We start from the raw sequence: 16,134 nt of genomic DNA, 5'->3' as shown, positions 1-16,134 counted from the left end.
TTCTCACTGGAAGTCCTTTCGAACTTAATTACATTTCTTCTTGTCTCAAAATCTAAACAAGCTGGTCCTTTGTTACTCCTGCTTACTGGGTGATTGAGATGTTACAGTATTTTCATCTCAAGAATTAGCGCATGAAAGTCTCTTTCGTTTGAAGTTTAACTAACTACTGTACCTAATCATGACTTTATCAGGGACAATCTAAGTTATGAATAGAATAATGCAAGCTGGTTTGAAAAATCCCTTGGTAACTTGTGAGTAGACAGTCGCTAGCAGCATTCCTGAGCAACTAGAATTCTCAGAATCTACACTATTTAGAACGCAAGATGACCATAACAAAAGTTTAGGAAAGAGACTTGTACAGAAGCATTAAGTTCATGTCTACTACAGCATTCCTATGTACATTTCTTTCTCTTCCTTGGACTCGAAATAGTACAGACATTCAAAACGAATTCCCATGTCTCTACAGAATGGTTTTGAAGGAAAAGATATACTCTGGTGTAAAAACAATATCCTTGAACGTGTAAAGTCTCTGCCTGAGATAAGGGAACGAGACTAGTGGCATCTGCTGTCTGGGGTTCAAGCAGTCTGCTTAAATGAGGCTTATTTGATACGTGTCTTATGTAAAATGAACTCTGGTCTGTGGAAAAATGTCTGTGGAGGTGTCTGCTGAATACAGGTGCCAGTTACGGAAGGTTCGACTGTAACTGGATTTTTCTTCTTATTCCTGATCAGGATTCTAGTTAGCAAAGGAAAAGGGAAGGTTAAGAATTTTTCACATAAATACAAGAATAACTAGAGCTAACATTTTGGTCTGAATTTAATACCGTACAGCATTTTACATTTCTAATGTCTATCACATCTATTTTTAGCATATCTGCTATCTGGAAACATACCCTTTTATTCTCAGAATGATACTTTGAGAATAATTGCAAAGATATTTAGAAAAAGTAATGTACTGTTTATGAAGTAAGACTGTTAGCTATATATATAGCAAACAAGGATGTGTCACTGATATACTGACTGAAACAGTATGAAAACTGACAGCAATCAAATTCCACTTTCTGTAATCTAGGTACAAGAAAGGTCTATCAAAGTAACACATCCCATTTAGTAATAGATAAAAATAGTATAGGAATACACAACAGATCGAGTCAAACTGATCATAGGTCAAGGTAGAAGTGCAATGGTTATTAAATAAAATTTTCCAATGAGACAATGCAAAACAAAAACAAAACATATTGCCAAAATAGTTATAGTAAGGCTTTTTAGCCAAGTATCAACATGACAAAAAAATTCAAGGTGAATTAAACATGTGATCTGTGTTACAGTTTAAAAATATATATTAAAACGAGGTATGCTAATACCTACGTCAGTCATTTATTTCTGCATTATATTTGCAATACTAATAGAAATACATAGGTTATAATGTAACTGAAGGAAGATATGCATAACAGAACTCACAGCAATGTACTTATTGTTTATGTAACCAGTAAGTAAATCACCCAGTAGTTTTATAACAGTGTTAGTATATGTTCTCTTAATATAAATGAACACCAAATAGTAAGACTAAAACACTATAACAAGAAAATAATTCATCTCTCAACATGGTTGTTTTTCATTATCAAGAATACTGCATTATACCATTTCCAATCTCTTTCTCAAAGAGCACCATCATCTTAGATCCATCCACAGCCATTATTTCATCACTTTGAATTGCCACACAAAAATATGGCTTAAATATGTATTTTCGGCACCATAAAATATATAACAACTTATCACAGAGACATATTAAATACTGATGAAGTGCATACGACTAACAGAGAACAATGATAAGGAACTATGCTATTAAGTATATTGTACATGAATAATCTTCTTTTGAAGCAACAGTACATAACATTAATACTATAAATAAAAAAATAACTGACACACACATACTGGTAACGGTGAAATGAATAATCCTTATAGCAGATGTAATCTATTCAGTTCATAAACCTTACAGAAGTAAGAATGATTCTAAGAAAGTAATATATCTGTATATTAAAATGCTAGTATATTTATTTCAGTGTAAATTATGACATTAAAAAGTAGTAACAGGAACTGTGCAGAAGACTTACTGTCATAAAAATTAAATCTAATAAAATCATTTCAAGTTCTCATCCTGGGAACATCATGAACTTTCAAATACTGGAAATAATACTGAACATAAGACTTCAAATGAATGCAGGTTTAATTCTTAAAACTATAATTTCCACCACCCATAAGTGGTGGTTGCTGATATTGACTGAAAGAATCTCCACTACCTGCATTGAAAGGTGGAGGGGGAGGGCCCTGGTTACTGAACCTGCTGGGAGCATTTCCTTGAGACTGAGACTGATAAAATTTGTTATTTATTGGAGTTGACATTAGTGGTACTGGCCCAGACTTAGAACCTCCCACAGAATTGAGGATTCCACCTCCATACCCTGCAGATGATCCTCCAAATGATGACCCTCCATAGCTGCCACCACCACCTCCTGATCCAGATGATCCATGGCTATTAAAACCACCAGCTGAAAAGCGAGAGCCAGAAGAGGATTTGCTCACTGAATTTTGATCCCAGCGATTATTTGAGTTACGTCCACCTCCACCATTACCACGGTCTCTATCACGACCACCTCTTCCTCCAGATGAGCCACGTCCTCCAGAACCCCTCCCAGATGAACCACGGCCACCGGGACCTCTGTTGCCACCACCTCCTCCCCCACCATAACGACTGCGACCACCTGTAAAGAAAAATATTCCAAAGTACTTAAGTTTCAAACTATCTTGCTGTGTATAGAATGTTCTGCTGTTCATGTTGAGCATGTTATAATAGTTACACATCCACACGAATCAAGTCTTCCCCCGATAAGCTCTTACAGGGTAGACAACTGGGGAATATTGCTAGATAATTACTGTTTTTACCACACTAACCTCAAGCCTTTATCAATGTTGTGGTCATGTTTATAGAGGTATGGTTGTATTTTATTTTAAACATGTTTCAATGATATTTGTGTAAACTTACAATGTAATGCATGTTATTATCAAGGGGACAGGAAATTTTCTCACTCAGACAGCATTCAGCTCCTAGAACGTTCTAAAGATCCATAATACTTATGGATGTAGTTTACTCACACTAGAGTTAAATATAAAATTTGTCACCATAAATCTTGGAGTACAAGGACTGTTCAGAATAACACACAAATGCAAAGACTAGCTGTTTCTGGTAAGTGATTCTATATAGCAGTATCTTTTTCTAAGTAACTAGCCGTTTGTTGTACATTTCTGAAACAATTGGTTATCACTTAGCAGCTGTTAGTTTGTGAGTGTATGCATATGTGCTGCGATAGTTGAGATGTCTGAATATTATAGAGTATCAATATTCGCTCCATCTTCAAAATGGGTAAAGTGTTTATACATACCAAATTATGAAGACAGGTTTTGGAGTCAGGGTTAAGAGTGATTCCAGCATTTCAAGGATGACTGACAGTCAACAGATGATGACCCACACTCAGGATGCCCTCAAACATTGCGTGACAGAGCTATGTTGGACAAGTTCACAAAGCCATGCATTCTAATTGTCATTTGACAGTTCAGAAAGTAGTGGAAGAATGTAAAATTTAGATATGATCATGTTGTGAAATTCTCATGGAAAAACAAAAAATGTCTTGGAAAGCTTAAAAGCTCATTCCATGACTCGTGATAAGGACCAGAGAGGTCTTCAAGTTTATATCTGTCAAGAGAATTTGGATTATGCCAATGAAGATGAGAACTTCATAAAGACAATCATAATTGGTAATGAAATGTGGGTTTATGGATATGACATGAAACAACAATGCAATCATCACAGTGGTGTGGGTCAGGTCAAATGTGAAAGTGTTGTTGACTGTATTTTTTTTGACAACAATAGTGTTGTGCAGCACGAATTGCTTCCTAAAGGGCAAAGAGAGAAAATGTCATTAGTTAAAGACCAGACTTGTGGTGAAACAACTCCTAGAGCCTCGACCATAACATGCCAGCACGTGCATCGCTGTTGATTTGTGAATTATTTGCAAAAACAAAGACAACTGTGCTTTCCCCTCCACCCTACTAAAATGACCTAAGCTTGCCAGACTTTTTTCTATTCCCCAAACTGAAATTCACCCTGAGAGAATGATTATTTCAGTAAAGCCCCTGTAGTTTAGGCGGCAGCCTCTCACGGTACGTTCCGTGGTCCAAATCCCTGTCACTCCATATGAGAGGGCAGGTACTCCAGTTTTCCCTGTCATCTTTCATTCCAGCAATACTACAATATCATTCCATCTGTCCGTCATTAATCATTGCCCCACAGGAATGCGACAGGCTTCGGCAGTCAGCACAATTCCTATCCTCGCCGCTACATGGGAGCTTCATTCATTCCATTCCTGACTCAGTCGAATAAATGGAAACAAGCTGTGGATTTTCATTTCAGAATGACTATTTTGGTAAGAGATCAAACTGAAATCACAGAACTGCGCACAGTCCCCCAAATTGCTAGCAAGGACTGCTTCCCTAAGTGAAAATAGCACTGGGAGCATTGTATTAATAGAGGAGGATAGTACTTTGAAGGATGAAAAGGAAACTAGGCTATAGGTAAGCCCTCAACGAGGTATTTTCAAAATTCAGTTATTTTTTTAACATACTTTATTATATTAGTGATGTTTAAACTTAGATTTTAATTTTAGATTTTAATTTTAATACTCTAGAGGCAAAAATTTTGTCTAGTTTGTGTTGGTTGTGGGATTGACATGTCTAATTTGAGTGTATATACAATTGTTAAGGATAAACCAATTCAATACATTATTTAATCAGATAAAAGACATCACCCGATGGGAATTATCAGTACATGTTTCATCCACCTAGTGGTCATCTTCAACTACGTGACCAAACCCAAACCAAACCCCATGGCACTACAGCCCTTGAAGGGCCTTGGCCTACCAAGTGACCGCTGCTCAGCCTGAAGGCCTGCAGATTACGAGGTGTCGTGTGGTCAGCATGACTAATCCTTTGAGCTGTTATTCTTGGCTTTGTAGACCGGGGCCAAAATCTCACCATCAGATAGCTCCTCAATTCTAATCACGTAGTCTGAGTGCACCTCGAACCAGCCCTCAGGTCCAGGTAAAAATCCCTGACCTGGCCGGGAATCTAACCCGGGGCCTCTGGGTAAGATGCAATCATGCTACCCCTACACCACGGGGCCGGCTTCAACTATATGGCATGCGTATTAAACCATTATTACGTTTAGATTATTAAAAAAAGAGAACAATGGGAATTAAAATATCCATAGAGTAACTAATAACCAAACCCCATGGCACTTAATGCCCTTGAAAGGGCCTTGGCCTGCCTAGCGACCACTTCTCAGCCCGAAGGCCTGCAGATTACGAGGGGTCGTGTGGTCAGCACAACGCATCCTCTCGGCCGTTATTCTGGGTTTTCGTGATCGGGGCCGCTATCTCACTGTCAAATACCTCCTCAATTCTAATCACGTAGGTTGAGTGGACCTCGAACCAGCCCTCAGGTCGAGAGAAAAATCCCTGACCTGGCCAGGAATCGAACCCGGGGCCTCCGGGCGAGAGGCAGGCACGCTACCCCTACATTACGGGGCCGGCATTGAGTAACTAATACGACCCATTAAAACTGTGGAATGTACCAAATTAAAATACATGAAATAAAAAATACATCTATTGAGTCGTAGAAACATCAAATACTTTTTGCATGGCAAACCAATCACATGAAAGTCTTAAAATTGTGTGTTGATATGTTAATACACAGTCTTGATGTAATGTGAAACCAAAGTAAACATGTCTCATGTAACAAAGTGTGCATAAGGTTAGGGGTAAACATCCTCCTATAGCGTGGATCACTCTATTTTATATTTTAGTAGGCTTCAACGGGAACCGTTGAACCTTCTAACCTTTAAGATCTTGCAAACCGATAATGGCGTGCAACATGTGAAAGACATGTGATGTCCAAAAAACAAAAGAAAGAAAATCCAAATTGATTTTGACGCATATGATTGATATGCAGTTATCAGTTTGCAAGATCTTAAAGGTTAAAAGGGTCAATGGTTCCCTTTTGAAGCAAAACTATGGCTCAACAGCCCCAAAAGGCCATGGTCTACCAAGCGACCGCTGCTCAACCCGAAGGTCTGCAGATTGCGAGGTGTCGTGTGGTCACCACGACAAATCCTCTCGGCCGTTATTCTACCTAGCCAAGTGAGTGATTATTGTTATTACTATTAATTTTCATTACCTGTTCCCGGTCTACATTTCCTTTCTTGGGTTCGCTTATGCTTCCTTAAGCACAGCAGCAGCTGCTGAGGGGGACTTGCGGTGGGGCACTAATTTTTCACAAATTTACGTTCTTACTGAACACACACAAGTAAACAAATGTATACCCAGATACACATTATACAATGTTAAATACTTGATCATTAGTCACTTGGTACAGGACAGGCAAAAGTGGAAGAGGTTCATCCCATGACAAGACCTGCCATAAAGCAGAATACCTGGATGATGATTACTTCACTGTCTTCTTCATTTTAAGAGAAAATGTGGAATGAAATGTTGGTGTCTGTTGCCGGTGGTGAGACATTAATAATGTGGATGTGATCATTTAATTCTTGTCTTGTCATTAGGCTAAAATTTTGTAAAATCGCCATTGCAAAAAGTCAGGAAAATTCGAAGACATCTTTGAGGAAGTCAATGAAATATTTTCTTTGTGAAATTATGTAAAAAATATTAATAAGATTTTCAGGACTCATAAGAAAGACATTTAATGATATTTATTTAATCGTTATAAGTGTTGGTAGAAATAATTATTTTCGTATTGGAGATCTCCTGTAGTTGTGCTTGTTGTAACTTGCAATCTGTTAAACGACCTTTTGTATCACCCTGTATTTGCCACGTGGAGGCTTTGATAACAAAACTGCTGTGTTTCGCAATCAAAATCTCTAGAATTTGTTGTCCATATATGGTAATTTGTTTTAAGTGGTCAGAATAATGACCTTTTTCATTGGTGAAAATTTTGGGTCGAATCATAGTAGGCTTCCCTGATTGGCTGTTTGAGTGTTTCTCTATTTCCGCCCTTTGACTCCTCAGTAAGAGCAGGGCTCTTGTCCGCGTCTTTGGTTTTCGTACATCCTCACGATCGGACACACTTCGGGCGTGGTCCTATCAGTAGCTCCAGCCACCTCAGGGTAAGCATGTTTCCTTTTCTCGAATTTTAAATTAACATGTAAATTTATTTGCTTTGGAGTTTACCTTCGACCCTGGTTTTCGCCGTTTTGTTTTGTAATGCCTTAGCTCGTCAGCTAGGCACATCCTTTTCTTTTGGAGGCAATTCTCTTTTATTAACCTTTTTAACTGTGTAATGTAAAATTTAATTTTCCATCCAGGGTTGCCTCCCGTAGTCCTGTGTCAATTTAGTGTACGCCGTTTGGAGCTATGCGGCTCTCACTGATGTGTATTAGGAAGGCAGCAACTCTGAAGGCCCCTGCATTAAATTTTAAATCCCTTTGTCAATTTTTCTTGTAAAATTGTTGTAATTGATTTTATATTCCCTGTCAAATTTTCCTAGTAAATTTTAATTGCAGAAGTCATTCTCATTTTTTAAAATGTAATCTTAATACTTTATGGTTTGTCGCTGGACAGCTTCTTGTGGAGATGAACTTGTAATATACAATTTTGGTTTCCTGAAGAACCATACATAGGAACCTCGTCGTTCATTTCCCCTTTGTTTTTCTTTATTGATCATATTACTTTATTTTAAATTGCTGCTATTCAACTATGTTAAAAATGCCCTTGCTTGTTAGTAAATGCAGACTGAAGTGTAACCACTTGCATTTCTTTTTCCCTACAACGTTATGTAAGATCACATCCTCTTAGGGATCCCAGTCCGCTTCCCATATCCTTTCTCTAGTTGCTATGTTGGTAATCCAGCTTATCTTTGCTTCCAGCTATGTGTATGTTTTCGAAACTTGCGACGTTATAATTGGTGTCTTATTGGTTGATATATGTACCTTCTAGTTTATTACTCTGATTTATGTGTGCTTTAAATTAATGTGATCAGCTCCAAAATATGGCCCTGAAGTTCACTCAGTCTACACCAAAAATGAGTACCATGTTAATTCCTGGGGGCAAAGGCAGCCGGGCGTAGATCTAACCACTCTACCCCATCACGTGCCGAGGTTAACAATGGTGGAAGCCTTTACCTTCCACTCCTCCAAAGGCCTTCATGGCCTGTATGGAGATGACTTTGCTTTGCTTTGATCAGCTCCAAGGGGGGTTTACAGTGTCCAGATAGAGTAAACCGGAACGTCGAAATTGACGAGCAGACAGCCAGATGGCGTCAAATCGAAATGTCTGCAAACGGTAGCTGAGGCCATACGATTATTATTATTATTATTATTTAGTGTCCATTCGAAGAAGGCGGCGATCCACATTCTTACTCACTCAAGTATCTTGAATTGTTTAAATGTACCTACTGTCACTGAAGTCTATCTGAAATACGTTTACAGCACTAAATACATTATTGAATGGACTACCATTGGACAGCCAGGTAATCTGTAAGTCCAATCAAATTACTCTACCTACTGATAGGCCTACTACAGAGTCTATTACCTGTACCAGGCATACTGACCACACAAATGAAGAATACAGTAGGGCCTGTGCATTGTGCGACGATGGCGGTGTTATTCCTTTACTTAAACACGGGAATTCCATTCTTCTATGCTGCAAATCTAAGAACTTGGAAATGACTTTATCGTCAAAGTCAGGCATATCTTAAGTTAGGTCTTTCGCAATAGAAATCATTGCCAGAGCAGAGAGTCGATCTTCGATTATTGTATTGCGTAGAAATGTCTTAATACAGCCATTGTCAAGAAACAGCACTCTGCTTCGGCTGTGGACACAGGTGTTGTCACAATTATCATGAGAAGCTTTAGCATTTCTTTGAACATTGATTAGAGATTATTTTCTAAAATAAAAACAAGGAGTGGTAGAGCTCCTTTGACTTGTCTAAAATCTGCCCGTTTATCAATCACTTCTAATTCCATCTTTAGCCTTTCTTTCTGCAACTTCGGATAATGTAACACAGTAGAATTTAATAAATTTTCTGTAAAGTTAGTAGATTTCTTTTTTTAATGAATCAGAGTACAGTAGTGTTGTACAGTAGCTTCAATACACCAAGTAAATGCAAAACACATCATGAACCTGGTTCATTACGTCACAGACTTCTTTCACTGCATTGGGTCACTTGTGTCTATGTGGGGTTTTTTTGTTTTTGTTTTTTGCTAGTGGCTTTACGTCGCACCGACACAGATGGTCTTATGGCGATGATGGGATAGGAAAGGCCTAGGAGTTGGAAGAAAGCGGCTGAGGCCTTAATTAAGGTACAGCCCCAGCAGTTGCCCGGTGTGAAAATGGTAAACCACAGAAAACCATCTTCAGGGCTGCCGACAGTGGGATTCAAACCCACTATCTCCCGGATGCAAGCTCACAGCCATGCACCTCTAACCACACGGCCAACTCACCCAGTTCTATGTCATTTATCAGAATTATTGTTATCTGTGAGATCACATGCAATTTTATCTGTTTCTCCATGTTGTTGTGTTACACACTTTGCAAAGTCAAAATAGCCATTTTTATTTGGACTGAATCTGATTCACATTTTTTTAACTGCTTATACAGCATGTCAACATGATAAACAGACAACCAGAACATGAATATGGTATCCTCAAAAGCACTGCGCAGTCCAACGACTTCATTTACACTAATAGATATTTTACCTTCTTATGTTCTACGAGACTAGTCAATCAGTTTCTCTCCGTTCTCGTAAACTACATTCACTGTACGAACATTGTAGTTTCAGTAAATACCGATTGTCCGAGGGAGTCCTCGTCTTCATTATCTCATTCAAGAGGTCACTCCTGTGAGACAAGTTGGGGGAAAAAAAGTTGGGATTCTGGACAGGTTACAAACAATAATTGGACTTGGGGACTGTATGAACAAGCTTTCTGCATTGTCAAATATAGTTGGTGTCCATTGCAATGAATGAAATGCGGGATTAGGATAGCGTACTTCCAATTTTGCCTGCACACCCTCTGTTCTTCTGCTCATCACGCTGGCTCCATCATAACTCTGACAAATAAGTTTAAGTGGTCCGTAACTTAATATGGGATTAATTTGCTCTAACAGATACTGACTCAATCCATCCGCTGTCCTGTCGGTTGGATTCATGAACCCCCATAACCTTTCATGGACGTGACCCTATAATGCATATCGAAAAACAAGTATGGTACCAATTGGTATTTGTTTGAAACATATATTGTTTTATCTGTTTCTACTGCAACGAATTGGGATTCCTTAATTTATGAAGAAATTTGTTCCCTAGACACGTTCAACATACAATCGAGAAGCACGTTCTGAATAGTCTTCGACATACCTTTAAATACAGAAGCTTTGGCCATGTTCTCTTTCATAGCAGCATCTATTTCCGTTGTAAAATTAAGGAAAATTCTGAAAATTCCAATATTTAAGAAATTTTCTGTCTCATCATGGCCACTCAGTGTCACTTCAAATACACAACAGAATTTTATGCACTAAATAAGTGTATGTAATATGTGCCTATTATTCCTCACCTGATTGTTATGTTTGATAATGCATTAGCAATAAGCAGAATCCAGTTTAATCACTATATTAACTTTCTCTAGCATAGTTATCCATGCATGAATTGATATGTTGGGAGGAACTTTAGTTTTATTCAATTTTTACTCCGGTTTTCGTCCAAGTCATGTCATGTCCACATAACATACATGGAAAACAGAAAAATGCATTCCTTGAATTACAGGCACACAACTGCTCGTGTTCCGTATACACCCCTGGCTGGAATCTATGTCGATATTCGTGCCCTTAATATTGTCAAAATTATTCTAATTATAAATGAGGTGTTGGTCGACCGAGTGTCTTTATCTCCGTCTTTTTAGTTAGGGACAGTTGCAAAAAAGGCCTATTTAGAATATTACTCACATAATTCATTATATGTAACCTACAGATTAATCATGCCTGTGAGTACATGTGATATACCTTATGCAACTCTCCATAGGAATTCTATATGTCCGCAAAATGCACATGATAGATTTACTTTTAACGACACAACACTAAACATTATGAAATAGGATACTGATCAATTTCATTAGCCAGTACAGCACGCTTGTCATACCGCAGACGACAGGCTTGCAACACGAATTGGGAAGGGATGTATGGCTCAGCGCGATAAGCCTTCGCGTATTTGCAGAATCTTAGAGGGCTGGCTTCGGCAATGACCCAATCTCCCATACTGTGCATGTTAAAAAACGGTTGGTTCTACGCAGGCGCAAATGAAAATTACCTAAGCAAGAGTCAACACCAAAGGGCACAGGGCCAGCATAACCAGCCAGCGAGAAGCCCACCAGAGGAAGCGAAGTACACATCTGATGAAAACATTGACGTACTAGCTGCATGCAGCACCTAATATAAAAACTGAATGTATCAGAATTCATATTGTCAGTACCTGTAAAACTAGGAAATAATAGCAACTTAGCTGGATGGACACGTGCCCCTCTTCCCTTTAGAGCGAGCCGTTACTACCTAAGCGTCATACTTACTCTGTTCGTGATTTGAAAGGTATATTAAATCTCGGAGTCATTACGTGCAACAAACAAGATAATGCGCATCATATTTATATACAGCACGCCTCATGCACATTCAATAGTTTTTCTACTCCGTATGAATCTGATGGCACATAATAGTATTTTTTATTAGATTCTATGCTAATTTTGTTCTCTGATATATTTATGTAAATATATTACAAAGACAGAGCAGATTAGACAATTTTGTGTAAATTCTGAAATATACTTTTAAAGTCTAGAATAAGTTTTATAATTTTAGTAATGTAAATACAGTATAAATAAGGAACAGGTATCATTTCTGAAGTACTGTATTCAGTAAAATTTTTGACGATAGGTAAATGCAGATTGGTGTTGTTGCATTATGTGGTGTTTTCTATTATTAGTGTTTTATTTTTTTTGTCATTTTCATGTCATATTTTATAATGTAATGATGAATTAATCTACTGTCCTTAAGTTAATAATTGCAGCAATATGGGATGAAGTTAATATGGGAGAGAGTCACAAAACAACTTAATGAGTGGAAAATTACGTTCAAAAAATATGGAATGAAACTGAAGACAAAGTAAACTGTGATAATGAAAATTAGCAGGGAGAATTCTGGGTGCAACATAAAAAGTGCATAACCAACAGGCTGTAGTAGTAAACCAACAGAGATATCAAGCTAGCTAGTAATGCCCAATGTTTTTCCATTCTTGATCTTAACCCAGCTTAACATCGGATCCCTCTTGATACTGCTAGTAGGTGATGAACTGCATTCATTACACCCAATGGTTTGCATGAATTCACAAAAAGTTCCCGTTGGGCTCGGGTTCCTAAAGAATACAAAACTAATCGATTTTTTTAATTCTCCAATATTAAATTTCAATACCCGTTTCCATATATCGATGATCTATCAGGTACTGCTTTCCCCCCCCCCCCTCTCATATTAAACATCTAATAGAGGTCCTGTCTAGACTATGTATTGCAAATCTGACTGTCAACACATGAAACAAATTTCCTAGCTCATACTTCTGCTATTTTTTTTTTTTTTTTTTTTTTTTTTGCTGTTTTACGTCGCACCAACACAGATAGGTCTTATGGCGACGATGGGACAGGGAAGGGCTAGGAGTGGGAAGGAAGTGGCCGTGGCCTTAAGGTACAGCCCCAGCATTTGCCTGGTGTGAAAATGAGAAACAACGGAAAACCATTTTCAGGGCTGCCGACAGTGGGGTTCGAACCTACTATCTCCCGAATACTGGACACTGGCCGCACTTAAGCGACTGCAGCTATCGAGCTCGGTACTAAATTCTTAGGACATACTCTGTTATCTGAAGGCATTTCAGTAAATCCCCAAAGCTCTATAAATCAAATTCCTCCTCCAAAGAATCTTAAACAACTCCATACCTTCTTTGGAATGACAGTACCTTAAAAATCAAGCTTTCACAAAGTTGAAATCTCTACTTGTTCAGGTTCCAATCCTTCAAGTAACATTTTCCCCTTACATCTGAAATACAGCCCAATGTATCGAACATCGATGTTGAAGGTGCTCTTCATTAAGCTGTTAACCTGAAAATCTTACGTATTGCCTACTTTAGTTGCCTTTTATCTAGACAAGTGCCTTTGATAATGATGATGATGATGTCACTTGCTGTTTAAAGGGGCCTAACACCTACGTCACCAGCCTCTAATGGTACAAAATGAGATGAAATGTAATGACAATTTAAAACCCCAAAATTCATCCACTGACCAGAATTCAAAACGTGATGATGAAGAATGAAAGGAAGCATACGAGTTTAAAATAATCAGCGGATCCAACTCACAATACTGAAAGTTGAAAATAATTCCAAAATAGATCCAATGACTAGAATTCAAAAAGACGATAAACAATGATTCAAAAAATCAATATTCTAAAGGCTAATGCCTTGTCGATGTAACCACTCTCTTCTTTCACTGGCTGTTCGTTTCAGTTTCATGCAATTGTCCCATCCTAACCTCTGCTTGATGTTGTCCAAATACTTCATCTTAGGTCTTCCTCTTCCCTTCTTTCCCAGCAGTTTCCCTTCAAGAATATTAGTGATGAAAGTGGTGTGTCTGGTGACATGTCCAATCAATTTTATTTTCCTGTTTTCCATTTCCTTTAATAATCTTCTCTCTTCTTTAACTTCCCTTAAGACTTCCAGGTTGGTTTTTCTTTCCGTCCAGCTCATTCTGATCATTTTCACCATATCCGCATTTCAGCAGCTTCAAGTCAATTCCTACCTAATTTACCAAGAGTCCAACTCTCACTTCCATACTGAAGTGTACTCCATACAAATGATTTTGCAAAGGATTTTCTGACATCTATATTCATCTGTGTGCTGGTTAAAATGTTTTTCTTAGTCATAAATGCCTGTTTTGCCAATGCTAATCTTATCTTTACTTTCAGGAAGCATCTATTATCCTCTGTTAATATACTACCAAGATAACAGAATTGTTTCACCTGGTCATTTCCGACATCATAAATTTTTATATTGGTTTTAATTTCTTCCATATTTTTCCGTACTACCATTACTTTTGTTTTACGTTTGTTTACTTTTAATTTCCATAGTTTAAGAGTGTCTGAGAGGACTTGCAGCATTCTATTCAGTTCTTTTTCTCAGTCTGCAATTAATACTATGTCATCTGCAAATCTGATACAATGTATCCTTTCACCATTGACTTTTATTCCCTTTGTCTTTTCCTTCATGATCTGAAGAGCTTCCTCAATGAAAATATTAAATAAATACAGTGATAGGGCAGAACCTTGTCTAACTCCTTTTCTAATGCTGGCCTTTTCTTCTCTCTGACTGATTATTATTTTTGTGCTTTGGTTCAGATACAGTTGATTAATCATTCTTCTATCCTTCCAGTCAAGTCCTATTTTCTTCATAGTTCTAAACAGTAGTTCCCAGTTCACATTGTTGAAAGCTTTTTCTAAGTCAATGAAGGTAAGATAAAAGTTGAGAGAAATTTCTTTACAAATGTATCTTAAACATTTAAGATCTCTCTAACAGTAAAGTGGTCCATGTGCATTTTTTCCTGGAGGCTTGTTGTTCCTCCACCTTTTGATAACTATATTGTCTTGTTGATCTTCCTTAGAAATGAATTATTGAGATACCAAAATGTTTATAGTTGTACTGTAGCCTTTGCAAACTGATGTAATCCCTTTTCCCTTCTTATTCGACCATCAAGTAAGCTTTAATGTCACAAGTATTATGACCTTTCAATGATGTGGTGGTCGTATGTTAAGGAATCATTCAAAGTAGTAAGTTAAACAGATTTAAGCAAATAGCACAGAAGTAATGTGAATCGCTGGTATATGGCTAGTTTTAGATGTTCATCGTATACGAAAGCCAATACAACTCGCAAATTTATGGTAGATCTTACGGTTGGAAACAGGGAAATCAAGCTCAGAACCCCGTGGTGTACGGAAAATTGAGCGACGGATAATTCTGATACAAGCAAATGTCGATAAGGAGTAATTAAATCAACAACTGAGAAGAGGAAAGGTCAGACATGGTATTTAGTCCGGAAAGCGTTAGAGGAGGCCATGGATCAACTCGGAATCATGCACGGTCAATCATCTAGAAGGCGTACGGTGTGACGTGTTACATGTTACATGTGTTAATAGAGTAAATAATTGCAGGATGTTTTCCTTTGTGAGGTTCTGTGAATATGAAAGAGCGATTGCGGTGACAAGTTCCTCAAATGTCAAAGTCAGGTGTAATGAAGTTGTAATATGGTAGCTCTGTGAATTATGAAAAAGTGAATCATTTATTATTGTAAGATAATGAAAATAGAATTTTGTTTTTTTTTCCTACAATACATGTATGAAGAAAGCATTTAGTAAGCAGATAGTGAGCATAGCTTGGAGATACGCTCTTAAAATTCAGATAGTCTATTGAGTTTGAAGGGCTATATAGCATTAAAAAGACCAATATTTGTTTACACAACATTGATATATGCAGGCAGGTGTTAAATAATGAAAGTGTAATTGTAAAATACGTATGAACTCTGTTTAACGACTTTTGTACGAGTTTCAGGTTTGGAGCCAGTAATATTGTCTACGATCATGAACCAAGGCAATAATAAAATGGAAATGCATGCTTAAACTGACAGGGTCCCTGATGGATCCGGACTCTGCTGAAATGTCCGAGATAACATGAACAGATGACTAGGATACCACTACTTGCATGATGGGATGAACGACTGGATCGTCAAACGTTGAGTAACCGTACATTGTCTTACCTTGCTCTATTTGTAGTTGCTTATTGTAGAATTAGATGTTAATATCACGCAGGTAATTTTAACCCGGGAACGCCGGAGTTCTCAATTTTCTTTTTTTTAAATTTTTGTTTAATATTCCCAGCATTCACATCCTATAGATCACTTAAAAGTCATTTTTCTAAAAATTGGATGATTGGTTTCTAAAT

The 16,134-nt window shown here is 37.7% G+C and overlaps 1 protein-coding gene across 1 annotated transcript in view; it reads right to left on the bottom strand.

Moving 5' to 3' along the window:
- Positions 1-804: 804 nt before the first annotated feature.
- Positions 805-16,134, bottom strand: part of LOC136878881 (uncharacterized) — a 309,809-nt gene continuing 294,479 nt past the window's right edge. The window contains exon 12 of the mRNA XM_067152445.2: positions 805-2,762. Within this exon, the coding sequence (XP_067008546.1) occupies positions 2,227-2,762 (536 nt within the window). The 3' untranslated portion in view covers positions 805-2,226. The remainder of the gene's footprint in view (positions 2,763-16,134) is intronic.

Source organism: Anabrus simplex, chromosome 8 (genome assembly GCF_040414725.1).
Source record: "Anabrus simplex isolate iqAnaSimp1 chromosome 8, ASM4041472v1, whole genome shotgun sequence".
In the NCBI taxonomy this organism is placed as follows: Eukaryota; Metazoa; Arthropoda; class Insecta; order Orthoptera; family Tettigoniidae; genus Anabrus; species Anabrus simplex.
This window is presented reverse-complemented; position numbering and strand designations above follow the sequence as displayed.